Source organism: Melanostigma gelatinosum, assembly GCF_949748355.1.
Source record: "Melanostigma gelatinosum genome assembly, chromosome: 14".
NCBI classification, from domain to species: Eukaryota; Metazoa; Chordata; class Actinopteri; order Perciformes; family Zoarcidae; genus Melanostigma; species Melanostigma gelatinosum.
The window spans coordinates 1,727,034-1,754,448 of NC_136647.1; the positions used below are offsets into that span (position 1 = coordinate 1,727,034).

The following is a 27,415-nucleotide window of genomic DNA, read 5'->3' on the forward strand; positions in this document are numbered from 1 at the left end:
TGCTGGTCGTTGTTGCCGCTGCAGCAGACCTGCACCTCTTTAAACCGTCTCCGGCTCAGAATGTCTCTCCTCTCCGTGGCTGTGGATTTGAATTGAAACCGGAGAAGTCAGTCGGTGAGAGCGGAGCGCAGAGCGGACTCTCTGTTTCTCGCCCTTCTCTCCATCCACCGGTTCCACGATTTTTGCGCAAAGGATTTCTCCTTTTTCAATTCCTAATTTGGAGAATAACCTCATGCCAGAGATCAGATCTCCTCTTTCTTATTCACACTCGTCTCCTTTTTTGAGGAGGGCACGCGCGCAGCAGGATTCCTGTGCGTTTTAAGCGCGCGTCATCTCCCAACTGATGCCCATTGATTTATGATTTTTTTGGGGGGCCATTTATCGTCTTCCCCCAGTTGTCCGGTATTTTTGCAGCAGGATACTTGTAACTTTGTTCTCCCATGTGGAAGAGAAAAGCGCGCTCTCTGCGGTGTTTTTGCTCTTTAGCTCGCGACACTGTATCTGGACAATCACGTTTTTTTCTGAAGACCTCGACGCGCAAATAGCCCAGTCGTGCAGATACGCGCAGTGTCCAACTTAAGACCCCCACCCCACCCCACCCATCGGAAGAGCAATCAACAGCCCCGCGTGGACGCGAAACACCCGCAGAGAGGTTTCATTTCTCCACCAGCGGCTCCTGGAACAACTGGGATTTTAACACCCGCCCCGCTGGGATTTCTGCCATGTCAGGTGTACGGGACTGCAGATGGGCTCTCCTCCTCTGTGTGGCGGCGCTTTCGTGTGGTGAGTGACGACCCCCCCCCCCTTTACCCTGACCCCCCCAGTAGGCTTTCAGCATTATAATGTGTTGCATAGAAAAGTGGTGGTGCCAAATTTCTGCAACATGCAGCTGCAGAGGGTTTGCTGCTTGTTGTGATTGGTAATTTTTTTCAGAAGACACACACACACACACACACACAAACACACACACACACACACACACACACACACACACACGTCTAATCCTGTCACACTTTTTCTTAGAGGAGCTTCTATAAATGTCTAGTAAAGTACAAGCTCCCCACAGGAATGGTGTGGTACTTTTGCTGTTTTTAGTTTTTCCCCTGCGAGGTTACTGTAAGTTCAACATCGACACATTGTTTTCCACACATGATGTTAAATATATCCACGGTATACTGCTGCAGGTACAAATACCACATCCTGAGTACCATCAGGTGACCATCACACGGTCCAGAACTATGAGACCAAATCATGCAAAAATAGCATGAATAGAGTTGGTCACACCACCACACAGTCTCATTTTCACATCTGTCTACCGCCTCCTCCTGATTTCTTCTTCTTGTGTGTAAAGTCGTCTCATTGGACGTGGGAGGGCTCTTATGTAGTCTGTCCTACATACAGCGACGCAGCCAAGTGCACCAAATCCACATCAAACATCCCACAAGATGATTTCCTGACGTGTCCCAGTGATCTAGTTGAACTCCAAGAACACTAATCCTCCTTTAATATCTGTATTTTGTTCATTGATGCAGCTGCGACACAGCACAGTAAGCAGAGTGTGACATTAGGAGACTTTTAGAGATGAATCCTATCAGGGATGTTTTTCCATACCCGTGCCCCTTTTTCACAGACGACACAGCCTCCTCTCCTCACTGCTTTTACCTCAAAATGTCTCATTGCACACACAAAAGAAACGCCTACGTGTGCAGTAAAAAACGACTGCGCTGTCCTTGATGGCGTCGCCAGGCTCTGCCTCCACTAATCCCGCCGTCGCCCCCGTGGTCAGCGCGACGCATGCCCACCTTCCTGGACAATGAAGGCGCTGCTGTCACAAGTAATTGCGGGAAGAGATTTGGCACACGGCCCGTCTCCTCCCGTCCTCCTCCACCAGGAGGTCAGAGGTCAGGAGCAGATGAGGATTACGGGTTCTTTCTTCCTCCCGCTCACGGGCACTTGCGATGGGAGCGTTGGCTGACTGCACAGTTCTGTGGTCGCTCATTGTGTCGCTACGAGACGTCGTGTTTTCCTGGAAGGAGGCTTCAGAGTTGCGTGTGACGGTGCTGCTGATTCAGTAACGGGTGGTTCAGAAGCACAAAAACAGAAGCAAACCTTTTCTTTTGTAATCAAACAAGAGAAGCTAAAGAAATAATCGTTAACAAAATAGCAACAGGCTTGTTATTTAAATCGGGAACAATCGGATTCAAGAATTCGTGAACTAGAAGTGTGATCGTACATTTCATTTCTCGATCAGTAATTGATTGATTCACATTATTATCTCGATAATCTATCAAATATGCTTTAAAACTCCTAAAATGGCACCAAAACGTACTGGAATCACTTTATCTTACTTTATCTTTCATATGGTGAAAAACCAACAATCATAAATAAGGTAATCATAAGCTCCTAGTGCATGAATTAAGAATAAATAGATAAAACGGCAACATTGTGAGTCGGTTCTTGTTACTTCTCTACTGAAACAGTGAGCTGAACAGCTTCCAGTCCCTCCAGACGATAATGGAACTTTACTGATCAATTATTGTGAGTGTTTCTAATATCAATCGGAGATGAAATCCTTTTATCATCTCAGAGCAGAAAGTACTTTGAGCTTCCAAATGAATCGTTTGTTCTATAAAACCTCAAACAATCAGAATGTCCCGAGTAGATCTGGTCCAAAAGTGAAGTTATTAGAACGTAAGAAGCTTAAAAAACGACTTAAACGATGAACCGATTATTAAAACAGAAACTTACTAAACATAGTAATGGTGTTTGACCAGATTTCCTTTTATGGGGTAGAGGGTACGATTTTATATTTAGTTTCATATTTATTGAGATTATCATCCACTCGAGCTCTTTCTCACCGTCAGTGGTTTGGTTCATTGTTGTCGGCAAAGAGGTAAAAAACGTTGTTATTTTCTTCTACTTGTCATTTACATGATCAGTCATCATCTCAAGTGTTGAGATTAAAAAAGGAACTGTTCTTTTGAACGGATCATGTCGCCTGGTCTTGTTTATTAAATAACATCTTGGGGAGCTTAGACCGACCCGTTGACAGGATAGGTCGTGGTTTACCTGGATAAATGACCAACGCTCCATGGAACCAGGTGTGTGACACGCCGCAGTGAATGCTGGGAGCAGCGCGGCCCGCCCAGTCATGTCTGTGTGGAGTTTGGCAGCCGTCCCAGCACCAGCCTCTCTCTGAGAGGAGGCGCTGGACGCAGAGCAGACAAAGTAGCAGTGTGACACGCCGCCGCTCATGTTCCATCCTAATTGATTTACATGTGGTGAAACAGAGTCTCTGCTCCGGCGCTGCGTTTGAAGAACCGTCCATCTTTATGGAGAACACAGAAAGCAGGAGAACGGCTCTCTCGCTCTCTCGATGTTTCCTGCTCTTGATCTACACCGTCTGCATCTTTTACTGCTGTTGGAACACCTGTCGCGGTTGGTTGTGTTCGCGTTGATGGAGGATGTGGTTTTTATATTTAGCCAGCAGCTCTGGATACCACACGGTGTTCAGAATAGAACCGCGTTTTATTGAGGATTTCTGTTTGAGTGTAAACCAATAGACTTGTGCTCAGAGTTCAGCCGTCTGGAGTCTTTTTCTTGCTTCATGAGCGTCACAATGTTGTGCATAGAAAAAACTGTAAAGCAGTATTTTTTCCCCACAGTGTGTAAATATATAAATATTACTTTAATCAGTCAGCATTGTGTTACCTCATCCAGCAATAGTTACTATTTATACATTTATTTCATGAACATCTTCAGGTTTTCCACTTTAATAAAGCAGCAAACAATATCATTATTATTGTAATATGTAATAAGGTGGAATGCCTCGAAGCTTCTACCGTTTCGTCTAATCAGCGTCTAAATTATTTTTCGTGTGTGTGTGTGTGTGTGTGTGTGTGTGTGTGTGTGTACGTGTACACACACACACACACACACACACGGCACCCCAAAAACCCCAAAGGCATCAACATGAACCTGGATTGTGGTGATAGCAGTTTGTTGTGTGGGACCGTCGCTGTCCTTGGTGCTGAAACGTAGCGGAGGAGACGGTGGACGTCTCCACATGTCGTGTGTTTTATTGTGAATGACGACATCGGCTGCAGTCTAACCGTTCACGTGTTCATCGGCCTGCATATGAGCACGTTAGCTTTTACGGGCTGTGATGTATTTGATGCGATTGTTGCTCATTTGTTGCAGTTTGTCTCAATAAACAAGAAAATCCTTGAAGTCCATTTGTTGTCCTCATCTCTCCTGAGACAATAAAGCAAAGTAAATACCTCATGTTGGACTTTTCCGTCCTGATGTTTGGACTTTGTGCGTCGACCGTTACGAGTACTGATGCGCTCTGTGTTTATTAATAAGCTTTCTGTCTCGCTGTGTAACGATCATTATCTCATGTGTAGGGCAACATCAGGCCTGACTTTAACATGTGTCTCGTATGAGTACATAAGTATTTAATGTAAGTATGTGTGTATGCATACAGTATATGTGTAGTATATAAACAGTCACTTTGAATCTTGTGTTTACCAGAGATGTGATCAGAAGTCATTCAGCATTAAATAATCTAGTAATCGAGTACAGACTGAGATCGGAGTGAAGGAGTCGTCGACGAGACGTCTCTATAGAACAGAATAGAAGCTGAATTGATTGGCTCTGCCTCACCTTTAGCAGCTTTTAAAGGAGGAGATTTTGGTATCGTTTTCTGTCGGCGTCTTAAAATGGTGAAACCCGTTTGCAGCATGGCTCCTTTTTGTGAGTAGATCATTTTTATTTTCATGTTTATAAATGACAGAAGAGCGCTGACCTTCAGGGCAAACATCTGCTGACCAGAAGAAGAGAAGCTGCTTCTGAAAGGACGGGTCTTTGTTTCGCTCCTTGATCCGGAGTAGTCTCTCCCAGATGTTCCCGGTGGCCCCGTCGGCCTGTTTTAATTGATTTTCCTCTGTGTAATTGTTGGTACAGGCCAAGGCTGGATTTCTTTTAATCGCAGAAACGCACTTTGAAGGCCGGCGATGCCCGAGTCCCTCGGACGCTCCGAGGCTGTATTTTGTTGCTCTCTCTTCGTCGCTGTGGAGAGAATTGTAAGGACGCCGTCCTTCGTGCGGCTGAAAGGAACCTTTTGTGAAGTGCTGGTTCCCTTCAGAGGTGATGTGATGTGCAAGACATTGGGTTGTGTTGTGAAAAAATGTGTTGTAGCTGTTTTTCACACTTAGAGCAGGTTTAAGAATGAAACAGAAGCTCTCAGAGGCGTATAGTTAAATCAAAAGCAATAGGTTTATTTATCGAACAAAGTTATTCAGCCCTGCAGTAATACGTGCACGGGTCACTAATAGCTTCACTCGCAGAGATCCACCATCAGACACACTTCAACACATCAGCATGATCCTTAATATATGGGGTCCGCCCCCTTGATACATTAGTCAAAGTCAAAGATGCAAACGTAGCACGTTTATGCCGTGTATTACGCTTGGTTGGAGGCCGTGAATGTCCATTCACCTTTGGCCCCTCCCAATAGGCGTTGGTTTCCGTCAGTGTGAGTGAGGTGTTGTAAGCGTGAGGACCTACAGAAAGAGTGTGTGGAGAAAGCCGGGCTCAGCTGGGCGTAGTCCCTCGCTTGAATCTCACTGTCTTATCTTTCTGAAAGATGGCTGCCGGTTCCTTGTGACGCAGTTAAATAAGTAACCTTTCACCTGCTTCTCTCTGGCCTTGCTGTGTTGTGAGCACTGTATAAGTGGTTAATAATGCTGCATAAGATAATGGTTATTAAAACTGCAAATATACTAGTGATTAATTAAACTGTATATATAAGCTAGTTGCTGATTAAGCTGTATATAAGCTAGCTGTTGATTAAACTGTATATAAGCTAGTTGCTACTTAAAGCTGCATATAAACTAGCTGCTGATTAAGCTGTATATGAGCTAATTGCTGATTAAAACTGTATATATGCTAATTTTATCAACAGTTGGTAGTCCTCCTGAAAAGGAGTGCGCCATTTGTTTGTGACGCATTACAATCATGAAATACTTGAATCGTGAAAGCACGCGTGCGTGTGTATTCTTGTTTTGTGCCTCAATAGAAATCAATGTACCGCGTTGAATAAAACCACCATTAGGTTGTTCAATCTGCTAAAAAGCTCCGTTCATTGAGAGGAAGATCAAGTCCAGTAGATAAAACCTGCAGACGGCGGCTTGTCGTCTCTGTCACGTCTGTGAGACGGAACCTTGATCTCTGATTGTTCAAATGCGTCTTTCCAACTCTTTTAGACGGTTTCTGATTGCATGCATGGAGCCCATCTGCTTCTTGATATTAAGTCGTTTGATCTTTTGTTCTTCATTCTGTGATTCTCTGGAAATCACAGGAAGTAATCTGCGTCTGAAAATAGTCCGCCACCTGTTTGTTTTTGGAGTGGATGATAATTTGACTGCGTGTTCCAACTGTTCATTCGAAGTGACAGGTGATGGTTACCACAATGTATGATGCAGTATTGAAGTTTAATTTAAATATTTATTTTTCTCTACACCTGATCGTTAACCCATGAACGTCCACACAGACGCTGGTCCTCACAGCATCTAGCTCTCTTCTATGTCTATGCAGGTCTGTAACTGCTCAGCAGGGCGTCAATCCAATGACTTATTGATCCATAATTCTCAAGATCATTTTGAATTCCCTCTTAATTTAACCACAGGCCTGATTTCTGTCGTCTAACCAGAAAGCCGTTGACTTGGAGACGGATGAGCCGGAAGTGCAAATGTCCGACTCATTGTGTGCTTGTTTAGGACTCTGTGCTGCAGCTCTTTGTGCGTTCTGTCTCCTACATCAGGCCGTCTCATATGTTTGGTATGAAGTCGGCTCTCGTGCACAGCACCTGGCACACGGCACCTGTGATTTGAAATAGCTTTCCTCCGCTGCCTGTGGTATTGTGAGTCAGACTCGGGAACATTATCGCCAGCCAGATTTCACATTTTGCATTGAAGGGAATAAAACGGCTGTAAAATGGATTGAAATGCACGACAATATGGCGTCGCTCCAGAGGAATGGCCACTTCTCTCTGGGAGGAGGTTGTCAGTTGGGCTTTCCGTGACACCTTTTGATCAAGTTTCCTCCTATCAGGAGAGATGTGATGGCATCCACTATGGTACGCTCCTTCTTTCTGCGGTGTTACAAGGGTATACTTGTTATCCTCTAATTCTGTCCGGCTTTTCATGAAAATGGCCATACGTCTCTAGCTTACTAATTTCCCAAAAACCTATTCCTTCAAGGTACAATTGTTAAAACATCTGCAAACAACTGGATTCATTCAAGTTTCTCACAAACACTACATTTTATGAGATTACATGTGAACACATCATGATAACGTCATCATTTACTTTCCCCCAGTACTCATGTTCACTGAGCAGAGCCTGAAGGCATCATAGTGTAACTGAAGTGAACCTCTCTTGGTTAGCTGTTAGCGGTGCTGCTAACGTTTCTAGCTCTCCTCCTGTTGGTTAGCTGTTAGCGGTGCTGCTAACGTTACTAGCTCTCCTCCTGTTGGTTAGCCGTTAGCGGTGCTGCTAACGTTACTAGCTCTCCTCCTGTTGGTTAGCCGTTAGCGGTGCTGCTAACGTTACTAGCTCTCCTCCTGTTGGTTAGCCGTTAGCGGTGCTGCTAACGTTACTAGCTCTCCTCCTGTTGGTTAGCCGTTAGCGGTGCTGCTAACGTTACTAGCTCTCCTCCTGTTGGTTAGCCGTTAGCGGTGCTGCTAACGTTACTAGCTCTCCTCCTGTTGGTTAGCCGTTAGCGGTGCTGCTAACGTTACTAGCTCTCCTCCTGTTGGTTAGCCGTTAGCGGTGCTGCTAACGTTACTAGCTCTCCTCCTGTTGCTTTAAACACTTATTGTTTACAATGTAACATTGTCAGAGACTAGAAACGCATGTTTTACTGAATATTGGAGTACAATCGTCAGTAAAACTTCACATGCGTGCCAAAACCGTGAGGGGGGTCCATACGGATCGACAGTGGTCCGTTACATCACTAATGCACTGGTCCACATAGTGAGGACATAATGGCTCTAAAAAAGTACGAGACTTAATATGAAAAGGCTTTTCCTAATAGCGTTCAACATGAGCGATGATAATCTAAGATTAGTACGTGATATTTGTCAGACTATCAAAGTTGGAGAAGTCGAAACCGATAAAGCATCTCGAGGTATTAGCGTAGCAGCAGTCTTTCCCAGTGTGGACTGTTAGTCTCCATATGAAGGATTTGTCTGAGAGGTTTAGCTTTCAGCATATCTCTGCATCTCCTCTCCTCCCAACGCTTATTTTTCTTGGAGCTACAAATGCCGCTCAAGGACTCAGGCGTGCATGCTCCAGTCTGGCAAGCGTCCCCAGCTTCCTCCTCGACAGTCGGCCAACTCTTAAATCTTGTTCTCCGCTGTGGGATTGCTCTTCCCGCTGCAGTTCAGAGTCTGGCTCGGGCTTTCAAAGTTCACGACTTCTCGTTGTCAGCAGCGTGGCAGACGTGGAAGTGTGTTTTCACAAGCTGCTCGTTCTCATAGATTAGTCCCGGGCGGTGTTTGACTTTGACGATCTCTTCTGTGGAGGCAGTTGGTGACATTTGCTCATGCGGATCATGTGATGTAAGATTCACTGTGAATATAAGCTGCAGACTGGGAGGAAGTCTCCCCTCTGGTCTTGTGCTGGCGTCAGTATCTCCCACTTTACGTGTGTGTCAACACAGTCTGCCAACACTGCGATGAATCCAGCAATTCAGATACAAGTGACGCTCGTCCATTTGTAAAAAGTAAAAGCTTGTATTGCCTTTTTTTCTTAGTTTTAATTTGGGCATTCCAACTTTTAGTTGTTCTTAAAGGGAACTGCACTGATTTTAAACGGCAGCGTTTGTTTACAGGTCTTGGGGCACGAGGAGCGCATGTGAAATAAAGTTCTACTGCTTTGTACCCCGATGATGTGACGCAATTTGACTTCTCCTCTTTTTAGCCTCATTGAATGTTTAAGAATACAAGTTTAAAATAGACGAAGTAGAAGCGAGTGAGCTTAGCCTTTATTCCCGCGTGTGATTGTAAACAGACAGTCTTTTAGTTTGGGGCTGTTGGACAAACTCACTTTTGCGCTTTATGACGTCATGAAGATTATTCACTATATTCGAACACCTTTTACACCAAACAACAAATAGATTTATTCACTAATCGGCAGATTAATTGATGAGAAAACATAACGGTTGCAGCAGTTGTGTCAAAAGAAAAGAAAGCGCTGATCATGATGCCGTTACTCGAGTGTTTTCCGTCTGTCCAAGTCGTATTGAAATGTGTTCATGGAGAATGAAAGTAACATGAAATTGACATTCCTATTGTGATTTGTGATGAATGCGTCTCGCTGCACACCTGCCTCAGGATGTCAGATGTAGCCGTCGGCTCCTTTTGTTAATCCCCTGAACATCACAGGATGTCGGCATCTCCCGGTCTTCTCCGTCTGACTGGCAGCTCGTTCCATGTTCGTGTGCGGAGCCGTTGGTTTGTGTGTAGAAGCCTCTCCAGCGGTTCAAGTGGATGTAAATGCACTGTTTTGGTCAGCAGTCTGGCCATGACTTGTGATTGTGCTGGAGCGCTGCCATTCCTCAAAGCGTCACTCTTATTTTCGCCACAATCTGCTTTACTACGCTCATAGAACTTTATTTTTAATACTACGGTTAACTAAACCCTGCTTCTTTATTGCTTTATCTTTTATTAGTACTTGTAGGATTTTTAAGGTGTATCTCTTCATGAACTTTCGGAAATTGTGTTATTTAAGAGCAGAAGAACATTGTGGCTTTCTTAGAAAGATGTTAGTTGCAACGAAAGCTCTTAATATGCTTAAAAGAAATGCGTTGAGTTAGGGCTGGGCGATATGGCCTAAAAAAAAAATCTCCGATTTTTTTACAAAAAATCCGATTCACGATTTAAATCGATTTTTTTCCCCCACAAATTTTTGCAGATGACAGAAGCTGTTGAAAACAATTTTTTATTTTATTTTGTGATGATTTTCCCTCGTAGGTTGATAAAAATAAAGTGCAAACAAAACCTGAACATTGTAGAAAGGTGCCTGTAGTATACAAAAAGTATTTGGTCACTCTTTTGTTTCCCTGAATCATTTAAATATAAAATTAAATTAAACATAACATTAAATGGCATTAAATAGTAGCCTTCCATTGTAAACAACTGTGCAAATGTAACTTTTTACAGTAAGCTTTTCTAACTGAATACACTGATACAAACACAGCATGAAATAAAATGTATGTGACCCTTTAACATTCACATTTTCAAAAGTGCAACATCTGATCTAACATCAACATAACATATTTTGCACAGTAAATAAGTGCATGTAAACAAAATCAAGTGCATTCACAACATAACCAACAGTATTAAACAGTAGTGCATGTTTTTTCGAAATATTTTTTGCCAGGAAGACAGCGTCGCTTGTGCTCCCGCGGTCCTGCTCCCTCCTCAGGGCGCAACACTTCTCCCACTCGGCGGCATGCCTCTGTTTGAGGCTGTTTGTTCTGTGTCAGATGACACGAACCCGAACCATTTCCAGACCACCGAAGACACATTCTTCCCTCTCTTAAGAACGAGAGCTTCACTGCTGGCCGCCATTGTTTTCGTTTGTAAACAATGCGCGCGCACTCAACTACGGGAACCCAACGGGGGGGGAGGGTGGGGGCGATTTTCTCGATTTTCAATAAAACACATCGCCTTAAAGCACACATTCGAATTAATCGATTAAATCGATTTATCGCCCAGCCCTACGTTGAGTTGTTGGTAACGTGTCTGTGTCCTTTGCAGCCAAATGCACATGAGAAACCAGAAGTGAGCCGAGCTCCTGCCTCTATGTATTGTGCAGTTTGTCTCCAAAATATCCCCCGAAATCAATCAATAATGTTGTCTAGGGCTTGTCGAAGCCAGAGTGAACATATCTGCTGAACATACAGTTTGATTCTTAGTCATATTGATTTGAACGCAGGGAAACTAACGCTTTACAAATTCGGCTAACGCAACACTGACTGCCGCCTGACTTCAGTGTTGAGCACAAAACCTCAGACACAAAACAGGCCTCTGTTGTTTGGTCATATTAAATTCAAACACACTTATAGTTGTGACGATGGGGAACTCACTCAGCATTCAAAGCCAGAAATAAAACGGCACTGAAAAGTGGGAAAACATGAGACACAATTCGATTGAAAACGAAATATAGAAATGTTTCCGTGACTTAATTCTGCTCCCGCCAGCCAGCCATTGATTTAGGATATAATCCAAACTGTGTCAAGAGGAACTTCATCTTTGACCCGGAAATCATTACTAATTAAGTTTCCAATTAAATGCTGGAACATTAACCCATTTAAAATAAAAAATGCTACGTCATGCACATCAGCAGATGACAGAAGTCCCAGAGTTATTCTTATTCTTATTCTCCGGATCCACTCGCTCAGCCAGAACCCGCCTCAGAAGAAGCTCCACTCAGGCGCTCCGTCACTGTTGGCTTTTTTGGGAACAATACTGATGGCCTATTTCATGAAAGCAGACTGAAACCCATCTGTGCTCGTACACATCAAAGCTGGAATGTGTTGTGAACTGTAGCCGAACACTGCTTCACATATGCAGCTTCACATGGACCAGCTCAGAATTGGGCATCACAGACCGCCTATGGGTCTGTCGGCCAAACATTATTGGTTCACTTATTTTGCTCCAATAGAATTAAAGGTTCTGCCCTGCCTTGACTTGGCTCAATATTGTTTTACTGTGGTCTATGAGAGCATCCTTTTTTTCCTGGCCTGCAGCTCGCTGCCAGACTGAGCAATGCCCAGTATAATCAATTATTTTATTGGGTTACATTGGCTTCGCGAGAAAAGGAATCCCCGGCTGTTATAATAGTCTCTGCTATGCTATATTAGGTTCAAGAGACGTCGTAATAATTCTACCATCAGCCTATGAAACAGGATTTATGCCACACAAAGCAAAAGAAAGCTGCGAGCTCCTCCACGTTTTAGGGCCGAGCTACTATTAGGCTAACATTTTAACATGGGCTCAGATTTTAATCATACATTTCAGTAAACGCATCTCCCTTGCTGTCTGCGATGAATAAAAAATAACTTGTAGCCCTTAAACCTGTCCTTAAGCAGCTATGTTAAAATATCCCCCTCCTCCCCAACTGCCTTTTTTTATATCTGTCATGCTTTCGAATTCTGCTTGAGGAATCACTGCGTTGAATTTAAATCTGGTGCGTCCACTCAGCTCTTAACCTGACATGGAAGCGGTTGACACCATACAAAATAGATGTGCTTCCGCTGCTGGACCTCCCCGATGGAGTGATTCTGAGACGGGATCGCTTGCATGAAAATGAGCGGCACAACCCTCGTACCTTTCACCCTCTGCCTCCTCATCACATGCGTGTTAAGAACCCGTTTAATTAGCGCCGGTCTTCTTCTGGCTCTCGCAGCGAAGGTTTCAGAGAGGTCCCAGGGGGCTCTGAGAAAAAATGAGAAATGTATCAATTCCACTGTCGTTTCAGTCACTAGAAAATATAGCAATTAGAGAATATGAAAAATGTAGTTCTAATCTATATTGTAAAGGCGGTCGGGGCTACGTGAACTCCACATGCTACGCTGCATGTACAGATACTACACAGTGTGTTTTATGTCGTGTAGTCATGCAGAGTCCAGCACTGTACGGGGATTACTGCTTCCCAAGGAGTCTCGACACTCTCAATTTTCTCCCATTGAGTTTTCCTTTATTGCGTTTAGAAAAAAAGTATTTTGTCTCTTCATCAAGCTTTTATGTTGTGTACAACCAGCAGGCACAGGCTTTTAGTCAATAAAGCTCCATATCGCTGCCTCAGTTACATCAAAACTACCCATGATGCACACTGTGCTTTTAGAGGTTAATTATTTGCAGCATGTTTGGAAGCTTAAATGCGGGTGAGGCAGACCTATAAAGGCACTTATTTAGAGAGTTGGATCAGCCGGAAAAAAAGTCAATCAGCTTTTAGATTCAGCCAAGATCACAGCGGCCATTGAGGAAGCTGTCGGGCTGGACGGTATGGCGGTATGGTATTGGATCAGCACAAAAGAAACAAAGGGAGCAAATATAACTTTCAGAGATTCCCCTGATCACACCTTCATTAATGATCCATATTGGCAGATACAGATCGCTTCTGTTTTGTTTTAGCAGCTGGTCTACAAGGCTCCGGAATCCTTTGTTTCACCACCATTGTACCAACTTATTTCAACGGCTCTGAAGTCGATGTACACCATCAATAGTTCTAAGTCCTTAGACTTAGAATAGTCCTTTTACTTTACTATTGTCATCTAAAGATTTTTTTTTTTTCCCGCTGTACAAATGCGTGCCGAACTGCGAGGTGGGGATCGGTACGGATCCACATGGTCCACTAGGCCTGGAGGATTTTAAGAACATTTACTGTGCAAAACTGCAATAATAGATATAAAAGAACACAAAACGTTCCTCCTTGCTCAACAACTCAGTTGCCTGTTTGCGGAGGACGCGTTCTTTTGTTTTCCTCCTGTGGGGTTGTTAACATTCTCCAACTTAAAGGAGAACTCCATCAGTTTTCCACATCAAAGTCTTGTGCACAGTGAAAGCAGTTGTGTGAAGTCTTGTGTGGCTCCTGATGGAGCTTCTCAGACCTGTAGCCTTCTGTCATCTCAGCCTGAGGCTCCAGGGTGCATTACAAACTCAAATCTCTGACCATTGTGGGCAATGTAGGAGCAAGGTTTTGACAGGGACTAAGAAAAACAACTTTGGTTGTTTACTACTGTTGAGGATGTTTCTCGAGTGAACAGACTGAGATTGAGGCGTTTAGCTCAATTCAAGCAATAACATTTATTTGTAACAGAAGTATTATGTCCAGCAGTTAAACGTGCACGGACCTAGAAAAGTTCACTCTGTAGGAGCGAATGAAAAGCTAAAAAAGGCGCTTAGACAGAGTGCGCATGCGGTGTATAGGTTCCCCTTATGGAGCCTATTGGTTAAGGCAAAGTTGCAGGCGGAGCTGTGTTTAGCTGTCAGCGGCCTGGTAGGAGCGCTGGGCATTTCCGCCCACACTGGCTCACGTCCTGGGACCGCCTTCTCTGGATCATCAGTGCGTATGCATGTTGTTAACACTTAAGGTGCCGGAAAGGGTGCAGTTCTAAGCTATTTCGAAGTCTCTGTGTGAATAGATCAAGAGAACTCTTCTCCTACTCTAAGATGGCAGTTTCCGCCGTAATCTGGTGGTTTAAGCAAGTGTTTCTTTCAGGGCCACTGTATCTGTTTCTATCGTGCGAACAGGCGACGGAATGCCCTGCTCGGAGTTTTTGACCTACTTACTCTGATTAATCCAGTTCGCTCTTCATTGATCAGGTCTGGTACGAAGCTCTCAAATCTTTTGCAAATGATTTGGTTAGTTTTTTAGGATGGAGCGGTGCATTTGAGGGACTCCTGACCTCAGTATTTCTGACCTCCTGACCACGGCCCTGACTTCAGCCTTTTGCAGCTGCTGTGTTTGTTTTCGACCTATCGACCGTATTCAGAGAGCTCCAGTGGCGGAGGATTGTATGTTCCAAAACAGAGGGTGCAGTTGGGAAGATTAGTTTTGCAAGTCAGAAATCTCAGCTGCTGGCCAATTAATCTTTGAGTTATTGATATTGATTGAAACCTCTTCAACCTCCCACAGATAGATTAATAGTTGTCCAGTGCCATGGGGCAGGAATCTTATTTCTTCTTTGAGTAGTTGGACACTGGAGATTTGTAATCAATTCGACAAAGAAAATGTAAAATAATATGGTATAATTGAACACGTGAAAGTTTTAAATATATAATCGAAGTGAATTTCTCCAAGCAGAACAGTTTGACAGATGTGAAATATTCCCACTTTTATCAGTATTTAATATCACTGAGTCTTGGCTGGTACCATTTCAACCATCAGCGAGTGTGCTGAACCTTGGATGCAGATAAGGTGGATGCAGGTTAGTGCTTCATTCACCGTGTATAACCATATATATTCAACGGAGCCAGTGTTTGATTTTCACATTCACTTTACTCAGTAAGGCATATGTGATTTTCACACAATGGTGGAAACGGATTGTTAAATCCGGAGTAAATTGGACTAAGAATAATAAAGTTCCACATGCTTTAGATCTGCTCTCGTGATCACACAGCTTTTGAGTGCCAACCTTAAAGAGGCTTAGAATAATGAATTAGTCATCGAGATCTCAAAGGACGGGGGGGGGGGGGGGGGAGTTTGGCCTAAATGCACAAGTCTATCGGTCGCAGATAACCGCTCATACAATTAAAACTTTAGACTTTATTACTCTAATTCTGAAATAGTTGAAATACATTTTACTAGTTGTTGGTTTGCTGAATTTAACATTAAAAATAGTTTTTATTTTTGCATATGTAAGGAAATATCTACTGTAATGGCTCAGGTTATTGTAATGATTTTTTCCCCTCTCCCTTTATTAAATAAGGAAAGCAGATACATTTGCAACTGCCTCATAATTAGCAAGGAAGTTAAAGGTCATCTCCAGACTATGGGCAGGTGGTACAAAGACAGACTACATTAGCCGAGTGGAAAGCCAAATTTGGCCCAGTTTTGGCGCGATGAGACGTCTTTGCTGTTTTGCTTATGTCTAAACGTTATCATGTTAGGCCAACGCTGGCCTCCTGCCTACGGACAGGATATTGGCCCAGGACACAAATGGTTGGCTGGAGCTGAAAAGTCTTTTAATTAAAAGTTTTGTCTGAGTTACTGTTCATCAATCAGGTAAAGAATGAATCCAGCAAAGCAGAGTGACTGCTTCTCATTGGTCTTATTTTGAAGTAAAAACTCCCACACACTCAATATTCACTCATTTTTCCTGTGGATTGTACAATAAGTTAATTTGCAATGTGTAAGTCAGCCAACTACTCCTCCTCCTCCTCCTCCCATGCAGGGGCCAATCACTAATCAGCATGCTCTTTATTAACCCACTCATCTGTTCATGCAGCTGCGCCAGATGCCAAATCCAACCACCTCCTGAATCAGTGTGATGCCGAACTGTGAGGTTACATTGCTGTCTGATGATTATGAGGATCGTTGCCATTATTAGGCATTATTGCCAGATGTCCAGGCCGAGGCTCTTACATTCTGAGTAATTAGTCTGATGCACACGGGGCAGGAAGCTAATGATGGAAGTAACTTCTTCTCATCTATGTTGAGGGTTGCAGGGATGTGCAGTACCGATCGTGTTCTTGTTGTTCCTGTGTTGCATAAATGATCTATGATCATGGTATAGGATCGGTGCATTGACTAGCATGCTCGCCGATACACGATCCATCCTTTTTAGTCTGTATCGGAGGCATTTCTGACACTGGTAACGGTATCGCTAACTCTAGATCACACTGACTTTGCTCAGCTGATAAATAAGCAAATCTACCTCAGGAAAGTGGTGGAATGACCTTTCGGCCTTGCTACTTTGACCTGACAACAAAATTTGGCAGAATTCTGCACGATCTGTTAAAGATGGAGAGGAAAGCTAATGCCAGGAAAAGGTAGTGCACAGAAGGAACATGCAAACGACAAAGAAAGTACTGGAGCCAGATGCATACAGACTTGGATTCCGTATTCAAGATATTCGACCAAAAATGCCAACTTAACGGTCTTGTTTATGTCACATTTCAAATGAATGCTTTTCTCCAATTTAGATTTTATCGCGAGCTGGCGGTTTATAACCATCGCATTGCATCCAATAAAGGAGCAGGCAGTGCAGGCATCCTTGGCAACCCTTGATGGGGTGATAAACAAGGCTGCGGAGCCCAGTGACCCGCTGTTCCCTGTTCATGTTTCAAATGGCTTCCTTTTTATATGTCAAGGTTCTGCTGAGGTGACAGTGTGGCTTCAGATTCCTCTTGGGGTTTTAAATCATTCTCTCACAAACGAGAATGTTTCCTCACTTGATTTGTCAATTGATTGTGTTGGTTTGGAGCTGTGACAAAAAAAGAGTTTTTCTAACTTTGTGGTTTTGAAAGTAATAATCTCCGTGATGAATATGGAGCACATTTGCATGGCCTTAATACTCAAGCTGATAACAGACGGTACTGTTGTCCTCGCAGTGAAACTGAGGTGGGATATGAGCTGATCCCGATCTGTCCCACTGCCGTCAGGCCGCTCATTCAGCTGGCTGTCCTTCTGTCACACACATTTGTATTTCCAAATGTCTCTGATTGGCCTACGGGGAGTTCCACAGCATATGTTTCTATGTCATGCATCTTTGAAGCCACTGATTGCACGTCAAGGGAACGACTTCCCCGATAGCTGGCGCAAAAGGGACGTTACACTTTAACCATTATCTAAAAATCAGGAACACGTTCTGTACTCCACCGAACACATTGGTTATTTAGGTTACGTGCTGTATTTTTTGCATCTACTTGTCAAGTAAATTCCTGCCCAGTGTAGTTTGAAGGCTTCAAAAGGCGCTACAACTATTGCGGTATAAGAGACCATCATGTTGTCTTCCTCATCCTTCTGCCAACGTGATGTTGGAACTGGGATGAGCAGTGTTGGTGGGTGGGAGGTTTGAATCATTAGTTATCTAATGTTGCTTCCAGTAAACACACCACAACCTGCAACAAGGGCCTCCAGCAGACATGGATCCAAGGTTCGTACAAGGTCTCCAGCCTCTGTGACTTGGCAGAGACGAGGTGTGTAATATCCTGAATGACACCCACTGTTGCTATTATGTTGATATGCACAATGTTGTATTCACACCCTCAGAGTCTCCTATAAAAGGCTAACACCCCACTGTGCTTTCTGGGGCTTGATGATTAATTACTGCCAAAGTGTGAAAGTCAGCAGTCTGTTCCCCGCTGACCTCTCACGGTTGGAGAGGTTGTCAGTCGTCACTTTTATTCTTACAGACTACAACGGTTCAGAAATCTAAATGAGAAGAGATGAACTCCATAATCACGTTTTTGGAAAGTGCTCGGAAAAATGAAATGTGGCAACAGAGTTCTCTGTTCATTTACTAGGTTTATTAGTTTGGTATAAAGCAAAGCACCGGACCCGACCAGTGTACACCGGATTTTACCATTAAGTGTCCCACTACACTCAGCCGTCACTATAATTCAAATAGCTGGTCCACCTTAAAGCTCAGTCCACCTTAAGTTAGCCTCAGTCAACGTTGTTGCTAACCACCTTCACTTAAATCAGCAGGTTCACAGCTATAACGTTACTGCCGCTGGACTTGCAATACAAACCCGTCTCTTCGCCCCAAAAAAGACATTGGCTGTGGTTAAAAATTGCATTTTTAAAATACTTTTCCTGCTATTCATACTGAAGCTTGATGTACCGTTGCCCTGTCCACAAGGGCCGCGAGTGTAAGTGACGTCATACCATCAGACGGTCCATGCGCATCCAACATGTCCTAACTACGTGGATGGGCGGAGGAAATGGAGAACTTTGAGGATATCACACGCACAGAGTCTCCTCGGCTCATGTCGGTGCGACCGTCCTTGTGGAAAGAAAAACCGAGGCTTTAGTATGATGGACACTTGAGAATGTCGTGCGTTCACACTGTGTAATATGAGTGTGTGTACGGGAGAAATGCCTGGATGTGTACAGCATTAGCAAGAAATTATCATTTATTATTATTAGTATGAGACTTGAGCTTCCTGGTCTTACTCATCTTCCCCACAATGCATTGCATCTTCAGATTGGCTGTCAGTCTTGAGAGATTTTGAGCTACAAGCTGTTAATATGTCACTTCATTAAGTTTTAATATGTTCTCAGCCGAGGGAGTAACCATTTAGATTCCTATGATGTGGTCCGTTTGAAATTTGCTGCAGTACACCAGCCCAGACCGGCAGAACTACCAGTCTAATCGAGTGTGTGGCATATGAATACAGATAAATACGGTGAGCTAATGTTTGCTATGTGGTTTGATACTTAATGAAATATTATTTTCACACCTCAACTCGTCACACAGAGGTCTTGTTCCTCTTTGACAGAATAGATTGGTTTGCTTTCACAGCCACAGGCCGTGTAGTTTGCTGCGGCTTTACGAGAACACGGTGATAAAACTCTCCGCTCCAAAATCATTACGAGCATTGCCTTATTGTTGTGTTGAGATTTGTCGGGATCCGGCAGCCCTCCGAGTCAGTCTCCACGAGCGGGGACAAGCGTGATCCTTGATGAATGATGGGAGGTCCAACTCCCTGAAGCAAGCAGTCCGACCCCCCCTGGGAAATCAACGCAAGGAGCGAACCGGGGCGAGCCGGGTTCAGACACCTCGCAACTGCAGTGTGACATTCTCCACTGTTGAAGAAGTCATGTTTCACGCTGGTACTTCAGTCCCTTTGCTCGAACGTGCCAGAGGTGAGCCTGTTATCCCGACAAATTGTGTGTTCTGGGCGAAATAGACCAAGTGAACTCGCGACACTCTTAATGAGGATTGATGCTGCTCGGTGCTGCTCAGTTTATGAATTCCCAAACGCTGCTCACATGTTTGACGACTGTGCAACCAACATTTCTTTCTTGGCCTGAGCCAAGAACCAACGCTTTGAAGCTCGAGATGTCATCAACATCGGAGCAAATTAGTTTAATTGTTTAAATAAAACACTATTTGCTAAATCATTTTGTGATTTAGATAAGTGTGTATGTCAGGAAATCTCTCTGCTAGGTTACGACCTACGACCTTGATGAGAGAGTGCGTTCGCTTTGCTGCTTGCTCTTGCCTCTGAAGCAAGAAAATGCAAGCAATTTGCCAGATATATCACATATATCTTGCCAGATATATCAGATATATGGAGCCCCCCGAACCCCCGACCTCCTGGGCCTGTGCTGTTAGGCCTGTTCAGTAGCCCATCAAAGCTAACAGTTGAAGTGGCCCTGTGTGTGGACTGTATGCTTTTCTTTGTGCTGCACAGTGAGCTCAGTAGATCCTTGATATTTTTGCTAATTTATATTGAGTGAATCTAAGTCGAACAGAAAACGATTACACACACTTGGCTGGAATTGTATTGAATGAGCTTGTAATCAAACAGCTAGTTCAGTGCTCGTCCTGTTCGCTGGATATTTAGAAAGAACCATTCGCTCAGTTCTCTCCTCCGATAGCAACAAACCTAAAATAATTAAATGATTCTATGAATAATAACTTATCTGTCCTGAGCGTCTGTTAATTAACAGCGAGTTAACAGTTCTAATCAGCTCTCTGCATGGCTGCAGTTCAAATAGCAAAGTGCAGTAACCGTCGCCGCGCTGCAGCCTCTTCTCCGTAGTTCTTTCTATGGCAGTTATTTGACACGGCTGTGTTTGCGGGTACGTGCTTTAAGACCTACATGCCACTCTTTTTATTTGAACCATGCATCCTCCTTTCACACGTGCTGTAATGGGCAACTGTGGCTCGATCCCCGGCTCCGCTAGTCGCGTGTCGATGTGTCCTTGAGAAAGACACTTGACCCCAAAATGTCTCCCGTAGCTGTGCCTACGGTGTAGAAATGTGATGGAATCTGAATTGTAAGTCTCTTTGGATAAACGCGTCTGCTGAATGACTGTAATGTAACGTGTGGTTGCTTTTAACCAGCATGCTTCAGACAGAGCAGGGACCCTCTACTATGTATGAATGGAATTGAGTTTCATGTTGAACATACCTTTTCACGGTGCATGCAACACTAAGCTATTAAAATAATAATACGTAGCTACTCGTTTGCCATTATGGAAAGGTGTTTAAACAGAGTTCATGGTCAACAGACTCATTCATGTTGTGGAATGAAATGAGTTCGTTTAAAGTTATTTTCTTCACAAATGGCAAATATACCTTTTAATAATAATAAAATATAATGTGTATTTTCAGACACATTTTATTAAAAAACAACTTTCAAACTTTTTCGAACCATAATTTAGCGACCGCCCTGCAGTAACTCTGAGGACCCCTCTAGCAGCCACGGACCACCTGTTGAAGACCAATTCTTTCAACTCTTCAAGCCTCAATGACGGCATCACAATCGCTTTAGTCTCACGATATTCTCTTCAATTTAATAAAGTACAGCTTTGAGTTGAGGTTGTATTAAGCTTCAGTGACTGGCTGTGAGATATTACTTCTTGTTTGTTTAGATCATGTGATCTACTTGATATTAATGTTTCATTGTAACGACATCGTAGTCTGATCTATTTAGTGTTGACGTCATATTATAACGTCACAATAATTCAGTGTTTTAATGACCACGCCCGTTATGAACCTGTGATGATGCTGAAAGGTCAGTAAATTAATTACCTTAGGGTGAACTGTTCATGATTGCTTGAAGAAAAAATTAGACCGATCCGTTTCAGTAATTCGGACCATTGATGAAAATGTGAATAATAGTGTGCAAATTAGATTCTAACCCCCAAGACACCATTTCAATTAAAAAGGAAATCACATTAAAATCAACCGGGCGGCCTCGTTTCAATCAGGTGCTTTTAATTGGAAAGAATTCACTGAGGTCCCTGATGTACCTGATCACAGGTTCGAACCTCACCGTCCACGGGCTCGAACCTCACCGTCCACGGGCTCGAACTTCACCGTCCACGGGCTCGAACTTCACCGTCCACGGGCTCGAACCTCACCGTCCACGATGCATCATCAGGCAACGGCTCTCACAGATGATTGGCTGTTGGCATTGTGCTGCTTGATTAAAATGTACATCTAAAAACTCTGCAATAGCGCTTTAAAATAGCCAATTCGATAATCACAGTAATTACTGACTTTACTTGGACAAAGGCGCTTTAGATTATAGTACTTGACACCTTCAAAAATACGGATAAATCGAGGTAGAACAAAAACATGTTGGGTTGAAAAGAATAAATGGTTATGAAATGGTTGGTACAACCAGTATGTCCTTGATTAAATAATATCACTTTCGTCCTTCACGTTAAAATGAATGCTAAATCAAGTACTCTGACCTCAGAACATCTTACTGAATACATACAGGAGCCTGATTCACAGTAGACGACATATACAAACGTTAAGCGAGTCATCCGGCACTTTTCATTACCTGAGACCGTTTCAAAGTGCTTTACGTGTAAGAAGGTGTCTAATTAAAAAGAGCAGAATAAAGAGAGGTTCATACCCTAGGGCCGTTTTAAAAGCACATTGAACAGAAAATGGCCTCTCACTTGTGGCCAAGCTCAAAGTCAATACCGTCGGAGCTGCTGTGGGGGGGGGTTCTCTGCCAGAGTCTGGCTGCTCTCCCTGCAGACAGCCCACAGTGTCTCCAACTAGACTTGAACCATTAATTAGGCAGCTTCTCCACACAGCCTCAGCCGCTACAGTTAAAGTAATTGGACGGACATTAAGACAAGGAAATAAACTGTTCCAGCCGGGACTGCCAAGAACTGGGCACCTTGAAAGAACGAGCTTCTTTTCTTCCTTTTGTTCATCACAGGATGGAAAGCTACAAAGTCAGTTCCTCTGTTTTTCAGCGGCTTACCGTGGATTCCACTCGAGCTGCTGCTCTGTGTTTAGGTGACCCTGTTTTTATATTTCTCGAGTGTATTTTCAACAGACACAACCTGTTCTCACATATACCACAGCGTAGTCCGATGCCCTCGGCGTCCTGGGCTTTCTAATTAACCAACTCCAAAGTAAACCCATCCACGTCATTATCAGACAGTCGGAAGAACTGAAGTAGCATCGAGAGGCGGGAGGAAGGGGAGGTTGCTTTGGTCAAACAAACTCAGGACTTTCACCCAGGAGACCGGTGTTTGTGTCCCATGTCAAAACGAGTCAACGTTGACTTGTTTTACCGCAGTTTTGTTACCGAACTTCTGCACTTTACTCACGCCAGTTATGTAACAAGTCCACTCATTTCACGTAATAAACCTACGTTGTAAGTTTATTTTGAAAATAAGCAAACTGTATGTTTCCTGTGAACAGGGAAGTTTATTTTGAAAAGACATTGTGCACGTAACGACACATCGACACGGATCGATGTATCAGTTCAGTGATAAAGAATCCAAATAAGCAAAATAATGTTATTTATTAGTATAGTGATGAAACTTACAGGTGTAGTAACGATGGGAGACGCCGTCCGAAAGCTAACCTGTCAGTAAACATGAGTTTATGTCTCAATCTCTAGTTTCAAGTCTTCTTCAATACAGCATGATGTTCATTTAGTACATTATGGTCCATTTAGAGTCACACAGACCATAAAGCAGGGGATGCTTTAGGGCGGGGCTACACGCTGATTGACAGGTCTCTACCAGAGCGTTGTCCGTTTTTTCGTCTTACAACTTTAAACCTGTTGTTTTTACTTCATGAAAGTTAACCGTTACATTTTGCTCTCCTAAAAATGTGTTGTACTTCATTATTTTGTGTTACTTCTGGTTCTAAAAAACCTCGACGGTGACGGCCGAAATCAAGGAACCTTCAAAACAGCAATCCACATATCAATGGGTGACGTCACAGTTCCTGAATGTTTTTAGATCCGACTAATCTTTCTGGACAAACCTAGAACTCGCTCACACTTCAGTTTTTGTGAGGGTGGAATCAGAAACACACAGCAACCCTCCTCTGGTCTTTAGAATGAATAGTTTTGCTTCCTAATCCAGCTTATTAAAGCCGGATGAGGCAGGTTTCACGGTATCCTCGGCACACATGGAACAATACCGGTTAACCTCGTCACAGTGGTGGAAGACTTCTTCTTCTACGAGGTAAACGGATACGTCATGTAATCCTATTGCAGTGATGTAAAGTCAGTGAGCTCCTCCTTCCCCGTCACATGATTAATAGAATCGCCCTCCTCACAACAACCATGCGTCGTCTTTTCTCTGCGACTGCTTTTACCTCCCTCCCTCCTTCAGCTATCTCTCTCTCTCACTATCCCCCTCACCCCTCACCCTGCAGTCAGTGCCTGTCCTAGATTTATTGCTCCCCCTCTCTCGGTCTCTTTCTCTTTCTCTCTCTCTCTCTCACTCTCTCTCTCTAATGCGCACACTTGCTCGCTCAGTCCTTCTCCCACTTGAGCTACTTTCTCATTTTCTCCCACACTCTTCACAAATGATTTTCCGGCGCTACGTCTGCTGTAAATCCCAGCACAATTGGCAACAAGTAGACTCCCTCGTGACAATATAATACGGCGGTGGTAAGGTAATGTGTTTCACCAGGTACCCCCCTCAGAAACATCATTAGCTTTGGCACAACGCCTTTCCACCATCCATCATTTTCCCCTCAAAAGCACAACGCTTCCTGAAGTATTCTTAAATGTAAGGGAATGTAAAATGAGCCCAGGAGCTTTCCGTTTAAGACGAAGCAGAAGTCGGGACACCTTCCAGGATTACTTCTGCCAACGAAGCCATTAAGAGAGCGCAAAACACTGGAACACGTCTGCTTCTGAAATAAACTCACGCCTGCTGCAACAATATCAGATTCGGTAAAGAAAATTGCAATGGGTGCATCTCTCCTCATCACCTTGTAATGTTGAATGTGTTGGTCATATATTTTCTTATTTTCACAACCATCCAAACACCATCTGGTCTCCACCAACTCCTGAGGGAAATGCTCGGCTCCGTGTCTGCTAGAAGATGCTTCACAATGTTCACCAGCTGCTGGTTGTTGCTGGAAGTGAGGTTGATGAGAACTGAATCTAACTCTGTCGGTCAAACACTTAAACTCACTGCGAGTCACCCTTTGTTTTCACATTACATAGTTCTTTGATTGTTCAATGAAAGCTTATTGATTTGTGCAGCTTTTATTGGGGCCGTGTGGGGATTTTGGTAGTTCCAGCATGTGGGTGAGGAAGCACACATGGCCTCTGCCAGTTTCCTGCTCTTCCACTGATTGATGGCTGCATTTATGGCGCTTTTATCCAATTTGTTCCCCCAGTCACCCATTCACATGCACGCTGTCGCACCGATGGCAGCGAGGCGCTACCATGCAACGTGCTGACCTGACCACCGGAAGCACTTTAGGGTTCAGCGTCTTGCCCAAGGACACTTGGACGGTAATGCGCTAAGAAATGTACCGAACTGCCGGGAACACGGATGCTGTGTCTCAATCTGGATACTTCCAGTCGTACACTTCTATGTCGGGTTGTCTCGAATCAAACACCGCTGTTATCCACCGACCGGAAATCAAGATCGCAACAGTTGACCACTTCTTCTTCTCCTTTATGCCGAACTGCAACCGCACGGAACATTACCGCCAACGTTGCCGCACGCAAAAAACAACGCTGCACTCGATAACGCTGCGTGTGCGATTGTGCGCTGGTACTTGCGTTGCGTACACACAAGCATCTGTTTTAGAGACGATGGCGAAGTTGTTTGACTGTGGGGAGAAAAGTTGACGAAAGTAAAAATGTATTCAACTGACAACCAGATGAACCTGAACGAAGAACAAAACGATACATTTGAGAAGTTTTGTGAGGCGATGTATCCCAGCATCTTTGAGCCGGACGGAAAGTTATACTGCAAAGCGTGTACAACACTCGTATGATGCGTCGCATTTCATTATTAAACCAATGTATAACCGAGTATCTAAGTAAAATAAACCTATTCAATTTGAACAAAAAGGTCTTTCTTCATAAGAGAACTTGATGGCATATCTCCACAGCATCATGACAAACCAGGACAGAGAAGATTTTAACACATAAATCAAATTATTAGCAACGTCAATGTCACAAGATGAGCAGAATGACCTCACTGCTCACTCCTGAGTCTTGGATGGATCAAACCAGAGCAAACCCAACGTTTGCCTCTGTGGAAATGTCCATGCCATGAGTTCACTTTGAGCGCTCGTCAGCGATGATGCTCGTAATCTAAATGTCTTGACGTGAGTCTTGAGGTCGTGTGCGGCGTGCAGGATGTTCAGCTGTTCCTGCCGTACGCTCTCCTTGTAAATGAATCTGGGTCACGTTGGCCAGGTCACAAAACAATGTAGAAACTCATCGCGTGTAGCTCCGGGTATTAAGATCATCTGTTTGGACCATGACAGTCCCGATACCAATCCACCAAGTCGCAACTAATCTTGAGACAAATCAGCTTATTCTTTGTTTTTTCTTCAATTCAATTGTTTTGTGTTTTGAGCTTTTGTTTTGAAGGACTCGGCCTCGTTTGTCCTGCTGACAAACGTTCGTTCTCTCTTCGGTTTAACTCTGGACGTGGGAGGAAACACGAGTGACTCAATTCAAACCTAAAAGTGTCGCCTGGACACAGCTGATGTTCTGTTGAATCTGAAAACACACTGGGGAGCTTCGTGCTTTTTTAAATATTAAATACATCTACAAAGGCTGCGTTGATGTTCACTCATGATCTACATTAACAATAAATAGCCTGAATAAATTCACAAGGAGTTAGTTTCTGAAAGTTTGTTTAATTATTAAGTAACAATCCGCTGTAAACAAATACCACAGACGATATGTTTTCATTCCGTTTATGAGATGCAGCTTCACAATAATGATTGAAAACTTGATCAGCATACAGAACATCGTATCATATAAAAGGTGAGAGAAGGCAGATAAATGCATGTTTTTCTTAAGAAATGGGTTCTCTGATAAAACGTTTATGTACATGCATTTAATGTGTGGACCAATCCCTCTGCAGTAATATACTTTTCTTTGATGAGCTCACATGGCTCCCCTAATACAGCCAATTACTCACCGAGTGGCAGGCGGATGAAATGGTTTCCAGCTTCTGCTGCCATGTTCAGCTATGAACCAAAATAATACTCCTGTGACACTGAAAGATTATTTAATCATTAAGTTATTTTTGCTGAGACAACAAGGAGCTCTCATCACTGACACTCCAGAAGTGCTTATTTAAACACGACCACCATTCCCGTATGAATCAGCTGCTTCTGAATAGTTTCATCTCATTTATATTTAGATCCTTGTAATACGCGTTAGTTTGATGCTAATTAGGCCCTCGTAAGATGCTTATCAGCATTATATATTAACACTAAGTTATGTAAGATAATAACGTTTGAAAACACGTTTAGTTGTAGTTTATGAGATGTTTGTAAGCAACTAGTAAACAGTTTATAAACATCATAAGAACGTTAATAAAAGCCTTTTTTATGATTGTTCAAATTTCCTTACAAACAAGTTAGTTAAACATGAGTTTAACTAACTTAAATATAATGTCACTGTTCAACCTTTGATGCAAATATCGTCTAAAAAAGGCCCATATTGATCGGTAATATTGTACATGTGTACATTTTATACACCGGATTAAACCGCAACGTATGGGCAACACTATCATATCAGTTACTTTGTACACACTCCAAACACAACTATACACTACTAATATAAGCAACTAGAAAATGTGGCATAAAACCACGAATTCCTGGGCAAAAATCTGCGTTATTTTTACTGCGCTTCGATATTTGAACACCATGCTAACTGCTACACTGCTAATCAATACATCGCCGAGCC

At 43.4% G+C, this 27,415-nt stretch overlaps 1 protein-coding gene across 1 annotated transcript in view; it reads left to right on the forward strand.

The window, feature by feature from the left end:
* The first annotated feature begins 683 nt into the window (after positions 1-683).
* Positions 684-27,415, forward strand: part of tmem132e (transmembrane protein 132E) — a 286,941-nt gene continuing 260,209 nt past the window's right edge. The window contains exon 1 of the mRNA XM_079283060.1: positions 684-783. Coding sequence (XP_079139186.1) covers positions 723-783 — 61 coding nt within the window. The 5' untranslated portion in view covers positions 684-722. The remainder of the gene's footprint in view (positions 784-27,415) is intronic.